The sequence below is a fragment of the Anas acuta genome, chromosome Z (assembly GCF_963932015.1).
Source record: "Anas acuta chromosome Z, bAnaAcu1.1, whole genome shotgun sequence".
In the NCBI taxonomy this organism is placed as follows: domain Eukaryota; kingdom Metazoa; phylum Chordata; class Aves; order Anseriformes; family Anatidae; genus Anas; species Anas acuta.
This window is the reverse complement of record NC_089017.1, coordinates 70,528,063-70,541,254: the sequence shown is the minus strand read 5'-3', so window position 1 is coordinate 70,541,254 and position 13,192 is coordinate 70,528,063. Positions and strand designations below refer to the sequence as shown.

Genomic DNA, 13,192 nt, shown 5'->3' with positions numbered 1-13,192 from the left:
ACTGGGGGAAAAAAACACCTCCTTTTGAGCAGCACTTTTCAGGGTGAGGGCATGAATGGAAAAAGTAAACGAAGGCGCGAAGCTGGGTGAACTCGAAACTGTTCCCAAAACCTGCTTTGCGTGTGAGGGTGGCTGTGTGCAGAGCAGGAAAACACGGGAGGAGCCGCAGCCAGCCCTGCCCTGCCCTACACGGACACCGGGGCCGTGCCGAGCCGTGCCCGGGAGCACGGTGCCGACAGCGAGCAGAGCAAGGGGGATTTGGGGGAGATTTGGGGGGGCTGGCCGCCTTCTGCAGCACCAGGGAGGCGGGACAGGTATCGGGGAGCAGCCACATGCTGAAAGCTTTGGTTTTTTTCTCATTTTGGTGATGTTTTTTTTCTTTAATGACGGGGCTGGTTTTGTTTCTCCAGGTGGGTTACCTGCTGGCGGGGAAGGGGCGCTGTCCACGCGGGCACGCCCGGTTAAAAGGGGGAGAAAGCGAACAAAGCAGGGGGAAGGGAAGATGGAGGAAGCAGAAGAGGATGACATGGCATGTGGAGACTTGGGAAACGGGCTGGGGAGAAGACCTGGAGCTGCTGCATACGAAGAGGAGGACGCACAAAGCTATCCGTCCAGATGCAGGAAGGGGTCTGGAAAGGCTTGCAGAAGTTTCCTGTCAACGAAGAGAGTGGAAGAAAATGAAGCTGCTCTTCCCTGCTCCAAGCGGAACAGCATTTACGACGGATCATCCAAAACCCCTGTTACTAGTTTGACCCAACAAAAGAGCTCCGGTAAGGCTAATTTGGAGTTGATTATTCACCCTCAGGAAATTATGCACCTTGGCAATTCAGGGCAGCTGAGCTGCTTCATGAGGCATCTTCAAATTTAGTGTGAACTGTTTGCCAAAACCCTCTGAAGCTGCAGAGGATGCCAGGCACATGTTCAGCACGTGCCTCCTGGGGTCTGCCACTGCGTTGCCCTCGAGTCTTGTCCTGTCAGGGCCGTGAACAGGGCACGGAGGAGATACTCGGTGTAACCAAGGCAGCGAAGTCATCTCTGCCCCAAGCTCTTCCTCCCAAAATGGCCTTCCAGCCACTTGGGCTATGGTCCTACTTAGTGTGAAACAACCCTTACTGGTATTTAGTTTTGCCTTTGAAAGTGACATCCTGTGGTAAAGAGCAGCTTCATTTTTCTCTACACACACATATATATGAGTGTGTGTGTATATATATTATTATTAGATTTAATATACATATATATGTATGTATATCCATTATACATATATATATGTATATGTAAGTATATTAAACTTAATGGATTTGTTTGGATTTCTGATATGAATGTATCTTTCCAGAGACTGCATCCAAAGGTTAGGGCTAAATATTCAAAGTCCTGTTTGTTATTGAGTTGAAATTTATGAACTGGCATAGTTTTAAGGTTAAGAAGTTTCTGTACATCTCTGCTATCTCAGTGTTGGCATTCATTTTTTCTTGTGAAGAAATGCTGCTTTAAATAAAATCAGGTACAGGCAGTGATGTTCTTTACACTTTAGCTTCTCTGCTTTGCATTTTTAGTGCTTTGACTGAAGCATTTCCGTAACGCTTGTTTATTTCTCTCCTTTACAGCAAGTCCACACTATATTCTCTACACACTGCAGTAAACTAAGCCATGTAGTTTTATTCTCTGTAGGTTTTAGCAGTGAAGGTTTTAGTAGAGAAGATGTTACAAGAGCAACATAGTTCCAGTTGGTCTCACTGTACTCCTGCCAGTGCTCCTGCTGTCTTGGACCTAGGTTGTTCACCTAGATCATCCACACAGCGCTACCCATGAAAGCACGACTAAATCCCACATGAACGTGACTTGGATTTAGCAGGAGGCTGCATGTTAATATAGTTCTGTGCTGCTCAGTTTAAGGAAAAATGGTGCCAATAGGAACCACTAGTCTAGACAAACACTGAATCCTGCAAAGTACACCACTGTACTTCATCTCAGTGTCTTGAACATTGGCCTGACTTCTGAATTGCACTAGCTACTGTAGTGTCAGGTGCAGCTGAAGAAAAATTGCAATTTAAAAGGAATCTAAAAAATTAAATTATTTTGGGAGTAGAGATCACAAGTTTGTTTTTATTACTAACTGGAAATTTTAACCTTGAAATCGACCTTATTTTAGATTTTTTTTCCCATTTAGCTTCTTTAACCATGGAACAATGTTTGAGTTTAGGATTTATGTATTTCTTAGATCTGCTTATTAGCTCCAGGAGGAAAAAAAAATATGAAAATCATCTCTGCATGTTTCCTGCTTTCCGGTTAAAGCAAATTCTCTTGTTTTCTTTTGTAACTGTTTTAGTATCTCATATTGTGGTATCTCCTATCAATCTAACAGAATCCAGTACTGAAATGTCAAATGAAGAACTGAAGCAACAACTTCGAGAAGCTCTAGAGGTTAGTAACACTGCCAGGTATGCTGTTCTTGAAATCTGCATTTCATTTTAATGTATCGAAGTAAAGCACAGTGTTACTTTGGCAGATGCTTGCATGGTCAGAATCTTGAATGGAATCGGGTTCTTGAAACTCATGTACTACTTGGAAGCCTAATTCAATTTTATGCTAGGGAATCGTAGTGTGTGATGCAGTTTATACTCTGGATTTTTAGGGGGAAAAAGTGTTTTTAAAGGTGTAGAGAATATTAGAAGAATTGTGTTCCTTTTCTAGCAGTTTTTCCTTTTTATTGAGGTTTGCGCCTGAAAATCTGGAGAGTAAACTGAATAGTCTTTGGCTTTTTAATATACATTTTTACCAAAAGGTAGTCAACGCCTATGTTTTTAATTTTACTGCAGATAATTGTGTTGGCATCAGTACAGACAGAAATACCAGAGTGATCTCAGCTGTAAAAACATATACTTCACCTTTACTGTATTCTTTCACCTCAAAATACCTCATGATATGGCACTTTTAAGCTGTCTTTAAGCTGTCCTACAGAGAACCTTTACTGCAGAGCAACTTAAAATGTCCAGGAACCTTACTAATTTTCAATACAATGAAGGTAATAAATTGGCACTGCCCACAGATACAAAACCAGTATCAACTGGTGAGATACTGGAAGACCTATGAAAGATGTTTTGGATAGCCACAGATCAAGGGACCTACGTAGAGGTTAAGCAAAAATCACTATATGAAGTAGTGAATTTTCTTTGATCTCTTGAAAACTGAAAAACCTCCTTCTTCTAAAGGGCGGAATGTTGCTTAAAGGCATGACTGGATCAGGAATCTGTCTCATTTTTGTTGTTCTTTTGTTTTGGGCAGGTAATGTAACAGATAGTCCTGATATGATATCCATTCTATAGACTACAGATATTTTGTATAATATTTTATAATACGTCATATTATAAATATATAATAAGTCCTAAGTGCTGTTAATGTTTATAGTATATTTTCTTTCTGCTGCATGTATAAAGAAATTTATTCTGTTTGCTCACTTAATGTAAATGCTCTAGGCCTATGTTAGTATATACAACTTCTTTAGCAAGGTAGAACTGCAATATTTAGTGGTTTGTTTTGTTTTCCTGAATACACTGAAAGAGAACAGAACGAAAAATCACAAGTATTCTTCTTTAAGGATTTTGCACTAGCACGTGCTGTTAACATTTCATCACAAGCAAGCTATTAGAAAAGAATCTAAGAGGATAAAAACAAGAGGAGAGTTTTTTTTGGAGGGAAGGCAAATTTACATTGCTGTTATACTTGAGTTTTTAACAGGATTATCTTGGCTTTTACCCAGTGTGCCTGTTTTATTTTGCTTCAGGAAGTTGAAATTTTGAAAGTTGAGCTTGAAGCTTCTCAAAGACAGCTTGAAGGAAAAGAAGAAGCCCTAAGAATTCTGCAGAGCATGGTAGGAGCTGTTCAGAAATTTTCTGCTTACCTTGTAGTGAAGGAAAAATAAATAAATAAATAAATCTTTCTGCCTCTCTTCATTAAACCCCGCAAAACTTAAAGTCTTCCTAGGGCAATACTTTAAAAACGTTGAGACTGCAAGTCTGTACAGACTAGGCCCTTACAATTGACTACTTTTTCTGCATGAAATCATCACAGTTACTTAAGAAGACTTTACTGCTGTAGCAAATTCTCAGTAACTTATCCTTGAGGATTCCAGGATTGTTATATTTTATTCACTGTCACGATGCATGGTGTTGAAATCAATTGCATACTTGCATAATCCATTTATAGTTCTGCATGTTCTACCCTCAGACATTTGTAATTAGTCAAACCTAGATCAAGGTATAGGTATGTTGTAACCAAATTTTCTGAGAGTTGATTTTGTGGACAGTCCTTGCAGACATGATCTCTTTCTGAGTCATGTGCTATTTTCTAGTAAGAGCCTAGGGGATTGAAACACAAGTTTGTTATGCTCTGTAGCTATTTAGTATCTTAAAATTAGAACCCATGGGGCTTATAAGGTAATTGCTAATGTTTGAAATTCAACACACTCCTGGTTAACCAAGAGCATGGACTTGTATTGATGTACAACTGAATATTGGGCCTTATTTAATTATAGTATTTGACAGTTGTGACTATAATAAAGTTAGTTGTGACTAAAATAAAAAACTTTTTATTTTTTTAGGCAGTATTTAATAAAGCCACTAGTCATACAAAAGCAATGCTTCAAAAAACTGAGGAAGAAAAGAGAACTTTAGAAAAGGTAAGGGTGCAGGTTTCCTTTAAACTGGCACAATATCATAGAAGTTCATCACTATTAATAAGGGGTGGTCATACTGTTTATTTAAATCTATAGCAATCTGCCATTAGCTCCTTTTTTTTTCCCCAACTATTCTATTTTTAAGTGGAAAGGGAAAATGCTAATGTATCACTCTTGATCTAGATGTTTTCCAGTTACACTGTGTACAAATAATAACTGTGAGATACTGGAATTATGTTTGTGTTTTCAATTGGTCTGTGTTGTGAGATTCACAGTTGTTGGTACTGAGTTGTATTATTTCTGAGTTAACCTTGATCTTCCAAACAAGTCTAAGAAATGAATACCCTGTTTTAATTGGGAAGATGAGGAGGAGGAACACTTTGAGCTACTTCATTAAACGGGGTTCTATTTCTCTTTCTATGTGGCCTTTCCACAGAACAGTAATGGAAGAGGGAAACAGGACAGCATGGGTTTGCTTTTGTCATAAAGCAGTACAAGCATTAGCGCGTTCAGCGTGGTCTGGAACAAATAGGTTAGTGACGCAGAAACTCATTGTTGTCTGCTGCCAAATTTATTTTAAAAGACATAGATTGTAGTTACTGTTGGTCACCTTAGTCTCTGTCAGTGCCAAATACAGCACCAGCTGTTCCATTTCTTCCTTCCATTCTGAGGATTATAATGAACTTCTGCTGGTTTGTTTTGTCTCTACAGGAAATAAATATTTTGCAATGGGAAATTGAATTTGATCAGGATAGATTTAAAAACATAGAAGATACATGGACAGAAAAATATGACAGGTATTTAACTTATGCTGTGTTTCTTTTTTCTTTCTATTTTTTTTTTTTTTTAAACCACATTTTATGCTATATGTTATCTTCATCTCGTTCCAAGTTTGCTTCATCAGGTCATCTGGTCCTGGTGGTGGGTTTGTTTGTTTGTTTTGTTTTGTTTGTTTGTTTTTGTTTGTTGTTTTTTCTTTCAAAATTTCCTTCACAATTTGGGAAGATGAATTTAATTTTCATATTAGTCAGATTTGTATTTTTCAGTTAAAACTACTAAAATTAATAAGCCTCAATTCTTTAGCTGGCTGGCTTTGCTAGATTCAGTTTTCATTTTCATCCTTTTACTTTATTATGTTAGCTAGCAGGAACCAGACTGTCTCTATTTACTTTAAGTGTAAATGAGGCATGGAAAATAATGGTATGTGCTTGCTTGTGGAAATATCGTTTGCTGGTTAATCATTGTTTTACTTTCTTGTGTTGTAGGTATGAGCCTAAGTGCAGGTAAAATTTAATGCTTTTGAGAGAGGCAGATCAACTGGTTCTTTGTTTAAGTAAGAATTATTCTGGGTGGACTGAAGGTATAGACAGGCAAGCAGAAGAAGCCAGAGGCACTAAACTAATAATGCAATAACAGACATTGAAAAAGTGACCAGCAGCCTCACTTATTTAATGTTTATATAGTATGTCTGACCTCTAGACATCAGAGTTATAATTATTTTAGTGGAATTTTTTATTTAAAACTTTCATACTTAGAATCAAAGAAAAGACAAACAGAAAAAACTATTAGTTTGTAAGAAGAGTTTTGCTAAGATTTTGTATCTTGTTCACCTCTTAACACAGTTGCAATGTCAAGAAATCCTTTCTGAAAAACCACTTGGCTTTGTGGACTCAAGAAAGTAGCGAGAGGTGTGAGATAGCTGTGAGTAACAAAATTACTGTTAATGGTTGGAAGCTAGAGACTGAGCTTCAGAAAGCTGCAAGCTATGAGCTAAAGACATGAACTGTAGTCTCTGCAAAAAGATTTTCAGATATCTGATACACGAGGATGAGAATAATGTGTATTTCCCTTTCTTTATTTGAAGGAAATACTCCAAGTTATTATTTAGCTTTAAACAAAAACATGAAGTCACAGTATGCTGCATTTACTGGCAGCTGAAGAGATACACCAAAAAATGTATACTGTTATAACATTTAGGACTTCAGACTTCCTGGAAGCATATCCTGTTGAATAGAAAAATGGCAAAATGCATTATAAATGTCTGTTGAATGTTCTCAGTTTGCAATGCTGAAAAGTACAGCTGTTCTTTGCAAGAGTAAGTTTACAGGAAGTTTACTTTCTAAAATTGAGACCCAAGCCATATTGTCGTATGTCCAATAACAATTTCCTGTTTTCAAGGAAGCAAGAGATTGCTAGCAAGTGTTTCAGAGGCTTACAATACAAATTTTATTGAGTTTCTAATGGTAATTATGATTTTTATGAGTTTCTAATGGTACTTAAACACATCTCTTGTTAAGCTCTGAAGTTTGGGGCATGATGTACTTTCATGTGAATGATTTTTTTTATTGCTTTTTTTTTTTAAAACTTTCACTTGAGCACACATGGACACAATTAAATTGGTTGTGGGTGTGGTTTTATTATAAAGGTCAGCCTGTTTGAACAGTGTGTGTTATCTGGATTGTAGAGAAACCTCCTCATGAATGCAGAGATTCTTGCTCTTGCTCCTGCAGAGCCAACTGCAGCCTGAATAACTGGGAGTGACCCTGCAGAAGCCGGTGTGGCATAGCCTGACTTCTTAGCCTGGGTTCAGTGCCAGTCATACCAAGCCTACGCAGAGTCCCTCAGGTGTGCTGTGGTCACCAGCCCCTGTGCAATCTGTACTTTGCATTGTTAAGAATATTTAGTTATTTTCCTCTGCTTGACCAGGCAGAGGGGAGCTAATTAGTTTTTAATGAGAATCTCCCATCAAAAAATGCTGGGTATGTAAAATGTCATTCTTGCCTATTTTTTTCAGAAAGCTTAGCCAGGTTATTTCAGGTAGTTTACTGGCCCTGACTAGCAGATTCAGACCTAGCAACATGCAACTTATTATTGGTAGATATTATTACAGAAAAATAGTAGATTTTTTTTCCTTAAAAAATTACAAGCCAGGAAAGTGATGATACATGTGTAATATCTTGTCAAACTGAACACTCAACTATTTTCAGTTTTCATTTTTTTCCTCTATTCTTTTCAGTAATCCTAATTTTAATTTGTAGAAATAGTAGATATATTTTAACCTGCTAATGTTTTTTTTTTTCTCTTCATTTAATTTCCCATTTTTTTAAATATTTATTTCAAAGATGACACAGCCTTTTTCTAAATTCTGCAGGATATATTGTGAAAATGCAGCTCTTAAGGAAGCATTGAAACTGAGAACTGAGGAAGTTAAAACTCTTAAGTCTGAAAATGCAAGTAAGCCATCAGCCACTGTTCCTCTTACTATATTGTTGCTCTGGAATAATTCAGGAGTTAACTATGAATAAAGCTTTCCGTCAGGGCAAGTCTCTTTTAAATGACAACTGGTAATAGTGGATATACAGCAAATCTCTTTAAATAGACACATACTGTTTGTTATTCTTGTCACATTGTCACTTTAACTGGAAAAAATATATTAAGTGATAGGAAAAGTCAGGGTAGATGTAGCATAAAAAGTAGATTGGGTCTGAAAGAAACAGACCCATCTTATCTCACTGGCTTGGTGACACAGTGGGTGTGGAGGGAAACGACCTCTTGTGTTCCTGTTCATGATCTGTAAGGAGGGAGCAACAGGCCAGGAAAGCCACAGAATGCTTCAGCTACGATTAAAGTCATTACTGGAGATACACACTTCTAATGTCTCTAGATTCCTATAGCAAAAACTTTGAGGTATTCAGCTTGTCAACTTTATAATGGAGTTTTCCAAACTGTATGCTATGCCCATGCAGGGTTGGGTCACACATCTCAAGCTTCTTTCCCTTATTTTTGGTTTCCAAAAACCTTTAAAATGGCTGAAACAGATCATTATTTTCCCAACAGTGTGTTTTTCTAAAAAAAAAAAATAAAAATAAAAACAAATCTGCTGCCTTAGTTGTAAGTGGAAGAAAGACATGAGCACATAATGGAAAAGTAATATTTGAGACCGTTATCTCTGTAAATGGCTCATCAGCTCTAGGAAAAGACAGAAGAACAAACAAGTGGGATCTGAGTTCGTACATCTACATGGTCTCATTGTATTCCTCAGATGCTTATACAATAAAACTTCTTCATCTGGCTGTAGTTAAACTATGAAAATAAGAAAATCAGAACAGCAGACTTTTCAATTATTTTCCTTCTTTATTTCATAGTCCTGAATCAGCAGTGCTTGGAATTTCTTGCAATGCTGGATGTGAACAAACAGAAGGTTGTTCAGGAAAACATGTCCCTGAACAGAAGCGACATCACAGATATTACTGGTCTTGAAGTAAGTACGAACTGTGTTTTTCAAAATGGCTGGTTCAAAGATGTGCAAAAATCTGCATTCTAAACTTTCTTCCTTTACAATATAAAAAGCAGGCTCTAGGATACAATGCATTTATTAACCTTTCCAAAAGTGCTCAGGCTGGCAAGAGCACAGTGTAAGACTTTATTTCTTTGATACCTGCTTCAAGGTGAAAGCTGGAGGGGAGCAGTGTTTACAGGGATTTATTGACACAGATTTACTGGAATTCAGTCGTGGCTCTTTTCACGTATGAGCACACTACTGTTTCACCTTGATTTTCTTGAGCATTGCTTTGCGGATAAGTACTGAACAGAAGACTTTTAAAGCCCATCTCCTTTGCTGCCTTTGTAGCAGTGAGTTCAGATTGGAACACCTAATGGGAATATTTAGATTCACAAAAAGTACATTAGTGTCAGATATGAGATTAGTGCTGAAAAATACACTTGACATGCGTCATTGTGAGTTAAAAGAAATCATGCCTGAATCTTTGTAGCATGGTTTCCCTGACCCTTACATTCCCTCTGTAGCTTCAGAATGTTTTTTGCTAAGTCATTTGGCATCTCCTGCATTGTGGTGTGTATGTTGATACTTAACCAGTGATTTGTTTTGGATTTTAAGCTGGCAGTTCTTGGAGCCTGCACCTGCAATACTTCCGGGGGGCAACCTTGTTCCTGTGCTAAAATGGCAGCTGTCACTCGAAAACAACTTCTTCATCTCAAGCAAGAGGTAATGCTGCTTGACTTAGATAAAAACAAGTAGAGAGGTCAGAAAAACAAATTTGCTCAAAAAAACCCCAACAAACCGTTACACAAACTGATGTGTTTGAAAACAAGAATGCATCCCAGAAATGATGTTTGTTTGTGATGCCTTGATTGTTGCTAATATAAAACTGTAATTATGATTTTTAAAATCTACTAGTAAAAAAAGTAAATCTTGTTCAGTTTTCTTCCACTCGTATTTTTAGTATGAAAATATACACACTCAAAATGTATTACACTCTGTAAATGTGTACACAATGTGAGTGTGGACTTCCACTGAAAAGGATAATTTCCTTTTCCCTTTCCTGTCAGTGCATTCCACCCCATTACACCACTCCCTTGTGTTGACGTCAGCATTCAAACAACTGCTCACCTAGCTAGGTCATGGTGTATTTACATCACAAATAAATCAATAAAATTATTTTCAAGCCCTCAAAGTTTTAGTAAATTTTATTTTTATTTTTTAAATTTTTAAATTTAGTAAATCTATATTTTTAGAAAGAAGAATTTTTCTTCTGATTTGTATTTGAACCGGCAAGTGTGGTAACCTTACTCGCTGTCCTAGTGCAGAAGTTCCCACTGACATACGGATTTTAAAAATAAGTGGAGCAGAATAGAATAGTTCCAGCTGGAAGGAACCTCCAAAGACTGAGTCCAACCACCAGACTACATTGGGGCTGACCCCAAATTAAAACTTACCAGTAAGAGCATTGTCCAGATGCCTCTTAGACAGGCATGAGGCATCAACCACTTCTTTAATACTTTTCATACCTCTTTTGTATCAGGGTTATTATGCATTTTTATTTTTTATTTTTATTTCTATTTTATTTTTATTTTGCTGCTCTGCATATTGGTACAGAACAAGCTGGTCTGCATGTGCAGAGATAAGTAGGCAACACCAGCAGCATAGCTAATGCAGTGTGTAGGTGGTGTCAGGTACATGCGTAGAAAAGGGTACGGACTTAAATACACACTTCAAAACATATCTCTTTATGTAACAAAAAACCATTTAGTCTGGTTTTATACTACTTCCCCAATTAGATATATGTAAAATTTGCCTGGTTGCTCATCAGTACCCTTTTATGGTCACAGGTCTGCCTTGGGAACCACTATGGTGACCTGGTAATACGAAAGTGCTGAACTGCATTAGTGGCTTTAGTCTGCCTCTTAACTTACATTTTAAATCCATTATTGCTTCCAAATTGCTTAATATACTTCACACTTTCTCTTAATCAAAAACAGATCGAACTTCTGAAGAAGAGTAAAGATGAAGCTTATATAATGGCAGATGCCTTCAGAATTGCATTCGAACAGCAGTTAATGCAACGAAAGGACCAAGCTCAGAGGCTTGCGGAAGTGATAAAGATTAAAAAGGGAACAAAATTTATAAACTGGAAACGTCTGAAAGAGGATGGTAACTGGGCATGTTATGTATCAGCAACAGTCAAACAGAAAAGAAGTCAGTCGACAAAGGGGCACAGGCAGCCTTTTATTGCATCAAATACACGGTTGTAGTTTAATTGCTTACTGAGATTTCTGAACCCCAGAAAAAAGGAACAATGTGAAAACCATAAATACGCTAAGCAATGCAGCACATAGTTCACAAACTACTACCAGAAGTTTCTCATGTAATGCAGGATGTCTGGGTATAGGTGGACTACTATAGTAATCATAAAACAAAAACTACTGTAGGATGTTGGTGTTACTAGTCTACCTTTTAATGTAGCCTTTCTTATTACACGCTCGTGAGCTAAATTATCTGAGTTAAATCATGCTAGAATAAATAAACTTATCCAGGATGACAATAATATTCTAGATATTAAAGATCTCATGAAAACAGCACAAAAGAAAGGTAGCATCTGGAAAGTTTAGCCTGTCTGTTCAAGATGTTATCAACATTTTTATTTATTTTTTATTATATGTAAGACTTAGGAAAGGAGAAGTGCAAAAAGATACCTACTGAGCCTTTTCTGAAATACTGAATACATTTATTTTTAAATTTTCAGTTTTTTATTACATATTTCCTTTCACTAGTATTTCTTCTTCTACTACTACTTAGCATGATGATCCATGAATTACAAATCCCTTTGTAAAAGAGGAAGACTTGTCATTATCCTTTTCTTTTTAAGGAAAAGCATCAAGAGAAATATTTAAATACTTATTTCATGGTCAATACCATAGAATTGAGGAGTAGAATGCATTCTAAGATGTATTTGTGTTAGCTATTGACCTGTAATGTGCCAGGTTTATAAGTTTTGTGGGTCTTCTGGATTCCTTGGGCACCCCAGGAAGCAAGACAGGATACGTCTTCAGTGTCTGTTTCCCTTTTACCGATGTCATTATTACGAAGCTCTATATTATGATACCAGCATTTTGTAATTTTAATGTATTTTAATCTTTTTATAAATCTTACAAACTTAACAAGTTGTGCCAAAGAAATGTATTTTTTTAGGCTACCAATGGCTTAAAAACACATTACCATGAATTGCCATTTTGATAGAACCAAAGTTTAATTTTCATATGGCAATTTAATAATTTAATAATTTTCATATAAAAATAACTTTTATTTTCAATTTGCCCAAAGTCAAAAATGAAAAGTCCATTTAGCCTTTAAGAGATGGCAAGGGTGGTGCTGCATGCAAATAACTTGGCCACATTATGTACTGTACCAGCTGTAGCTTGCAGTGCCCTTTTAGAGAGGTTGCTTGGAGTTCAGCTTTATGCATGCCCATTTTGTCCCAAAGTAGCTTTTCTCTTAAGCATTTCCATAATTTACATACTTTTCCTTAGGGTCTGTCAAGTTACAAGGGAACAAGAATAATCTCGGACAGAAATTATCGAGCCTGCTCTCATCAGACATGGACAGTAGGAAAGTTGAAGAACTAGACAACCCTCATGAAATCCTGAAGATATTAATAGATTTGGTTAGTTTTTTTGTTTTAATTAATAATCAGCACGGTTTCCTAAAAGAAACGTAATTGTTGATTTACACGGATTGCCTTGTTCTTACACCTTCTTTCCTGTCTTTCCGTTTTAAATCAACATGCAGATAAATGACAAAGAGGAGGCTTTGGCTCATCAGAGGAAGGTCAGTTACATGTTAGCCCGTGCGATGGAGCTTAAAGAGAAGGCTTGGGCAGAAGGTACAGATGGACACCAAGGCAAAGCTGGGCAGCCCCTGGGGCCATCGGGACCCTGACCCCTGGGCTGCCGCAACCTTTCCACCCAGCATGGACTTTTGTCAGCTCCTGAGTGAAACGGATTCACAAAGTGCTTTGGGAACCACACTCCTGGCCCTCAGAGACTGCGCCCCATGAAGAAGGCGGCTCGTGAGGAACCGCTGTCCTTTCAATACAGGCGTCAGGCGAATAAAAATGAAGTTTTGCTTTTTTTATACACGGATGTTGTGTCTTTTTTTTTTTATTTAACACGGATGTTGTGTCTTTGTTTATTTTTTAAACTCGGATGTTACGGACTAAGGAA

The 13,192-nt window shown here is 37.3% G+C and overlaps 1 protein-coding gene across 1 annotated transcript; it reads left to right on the top strand.

The window, feature by feature from the left end:
- Positions 1–136: 136 nt before the first annotated feature.
- On the top strand, positions 137–13,105 carry CCDC125 (coiled-coil domain containing 125). The gene is made up of 12 exons (XM_068667701.1): positions 137–314; positions 411–770; positions 2,363–2,421; positions 3,782–3,868; positions 4,598–4,675; positions 5,384–5,469; positions 7,824–7,906; positions 8,818–8,933; positions 9,570–9,677; positions 10,952–11,123; positions 12,500–12,633; positions 12,759–13,105. Exons 2-12 carry the CDS (start codon positions 503–505, stop codon positions 12,906–12,908), a joined length of 1,341 nt encoding a protein of 446 aa, XP_068523802.1. The 5' UTR covers positions 137–314; positions 411–502; the 3' UTR covers positions 12,909–13,105.
- The last annotated feature ends 87 nt before the right edge of the window (positions 13,106–13,192 follow it).

Bases quoted from the DNA above. Each gene is read 5' to 3' on its own strand.
- CCDC125 (XM_068667701.1), top strand. From the start codon at position 503: ATGGAGGAAGCAGAAGAGGATGACATGGCATGTGGAGACTTGGGAAAC. The intron at 4,676-5,383 runs GTAAGGGTGCAG...TTGTCTCTACAG, and splicing joins AAAAGAGAACTTTAGAAAAG to GAAATAAATATTTTGCAATG. The intron at 8,934-9,569 runs GTAAGTACGAAC...TTGGATTTTAAG, and splicing joins CAGATATTACTGGTCTTGAA to CTGGCAGTTCTTGGAGCCTG.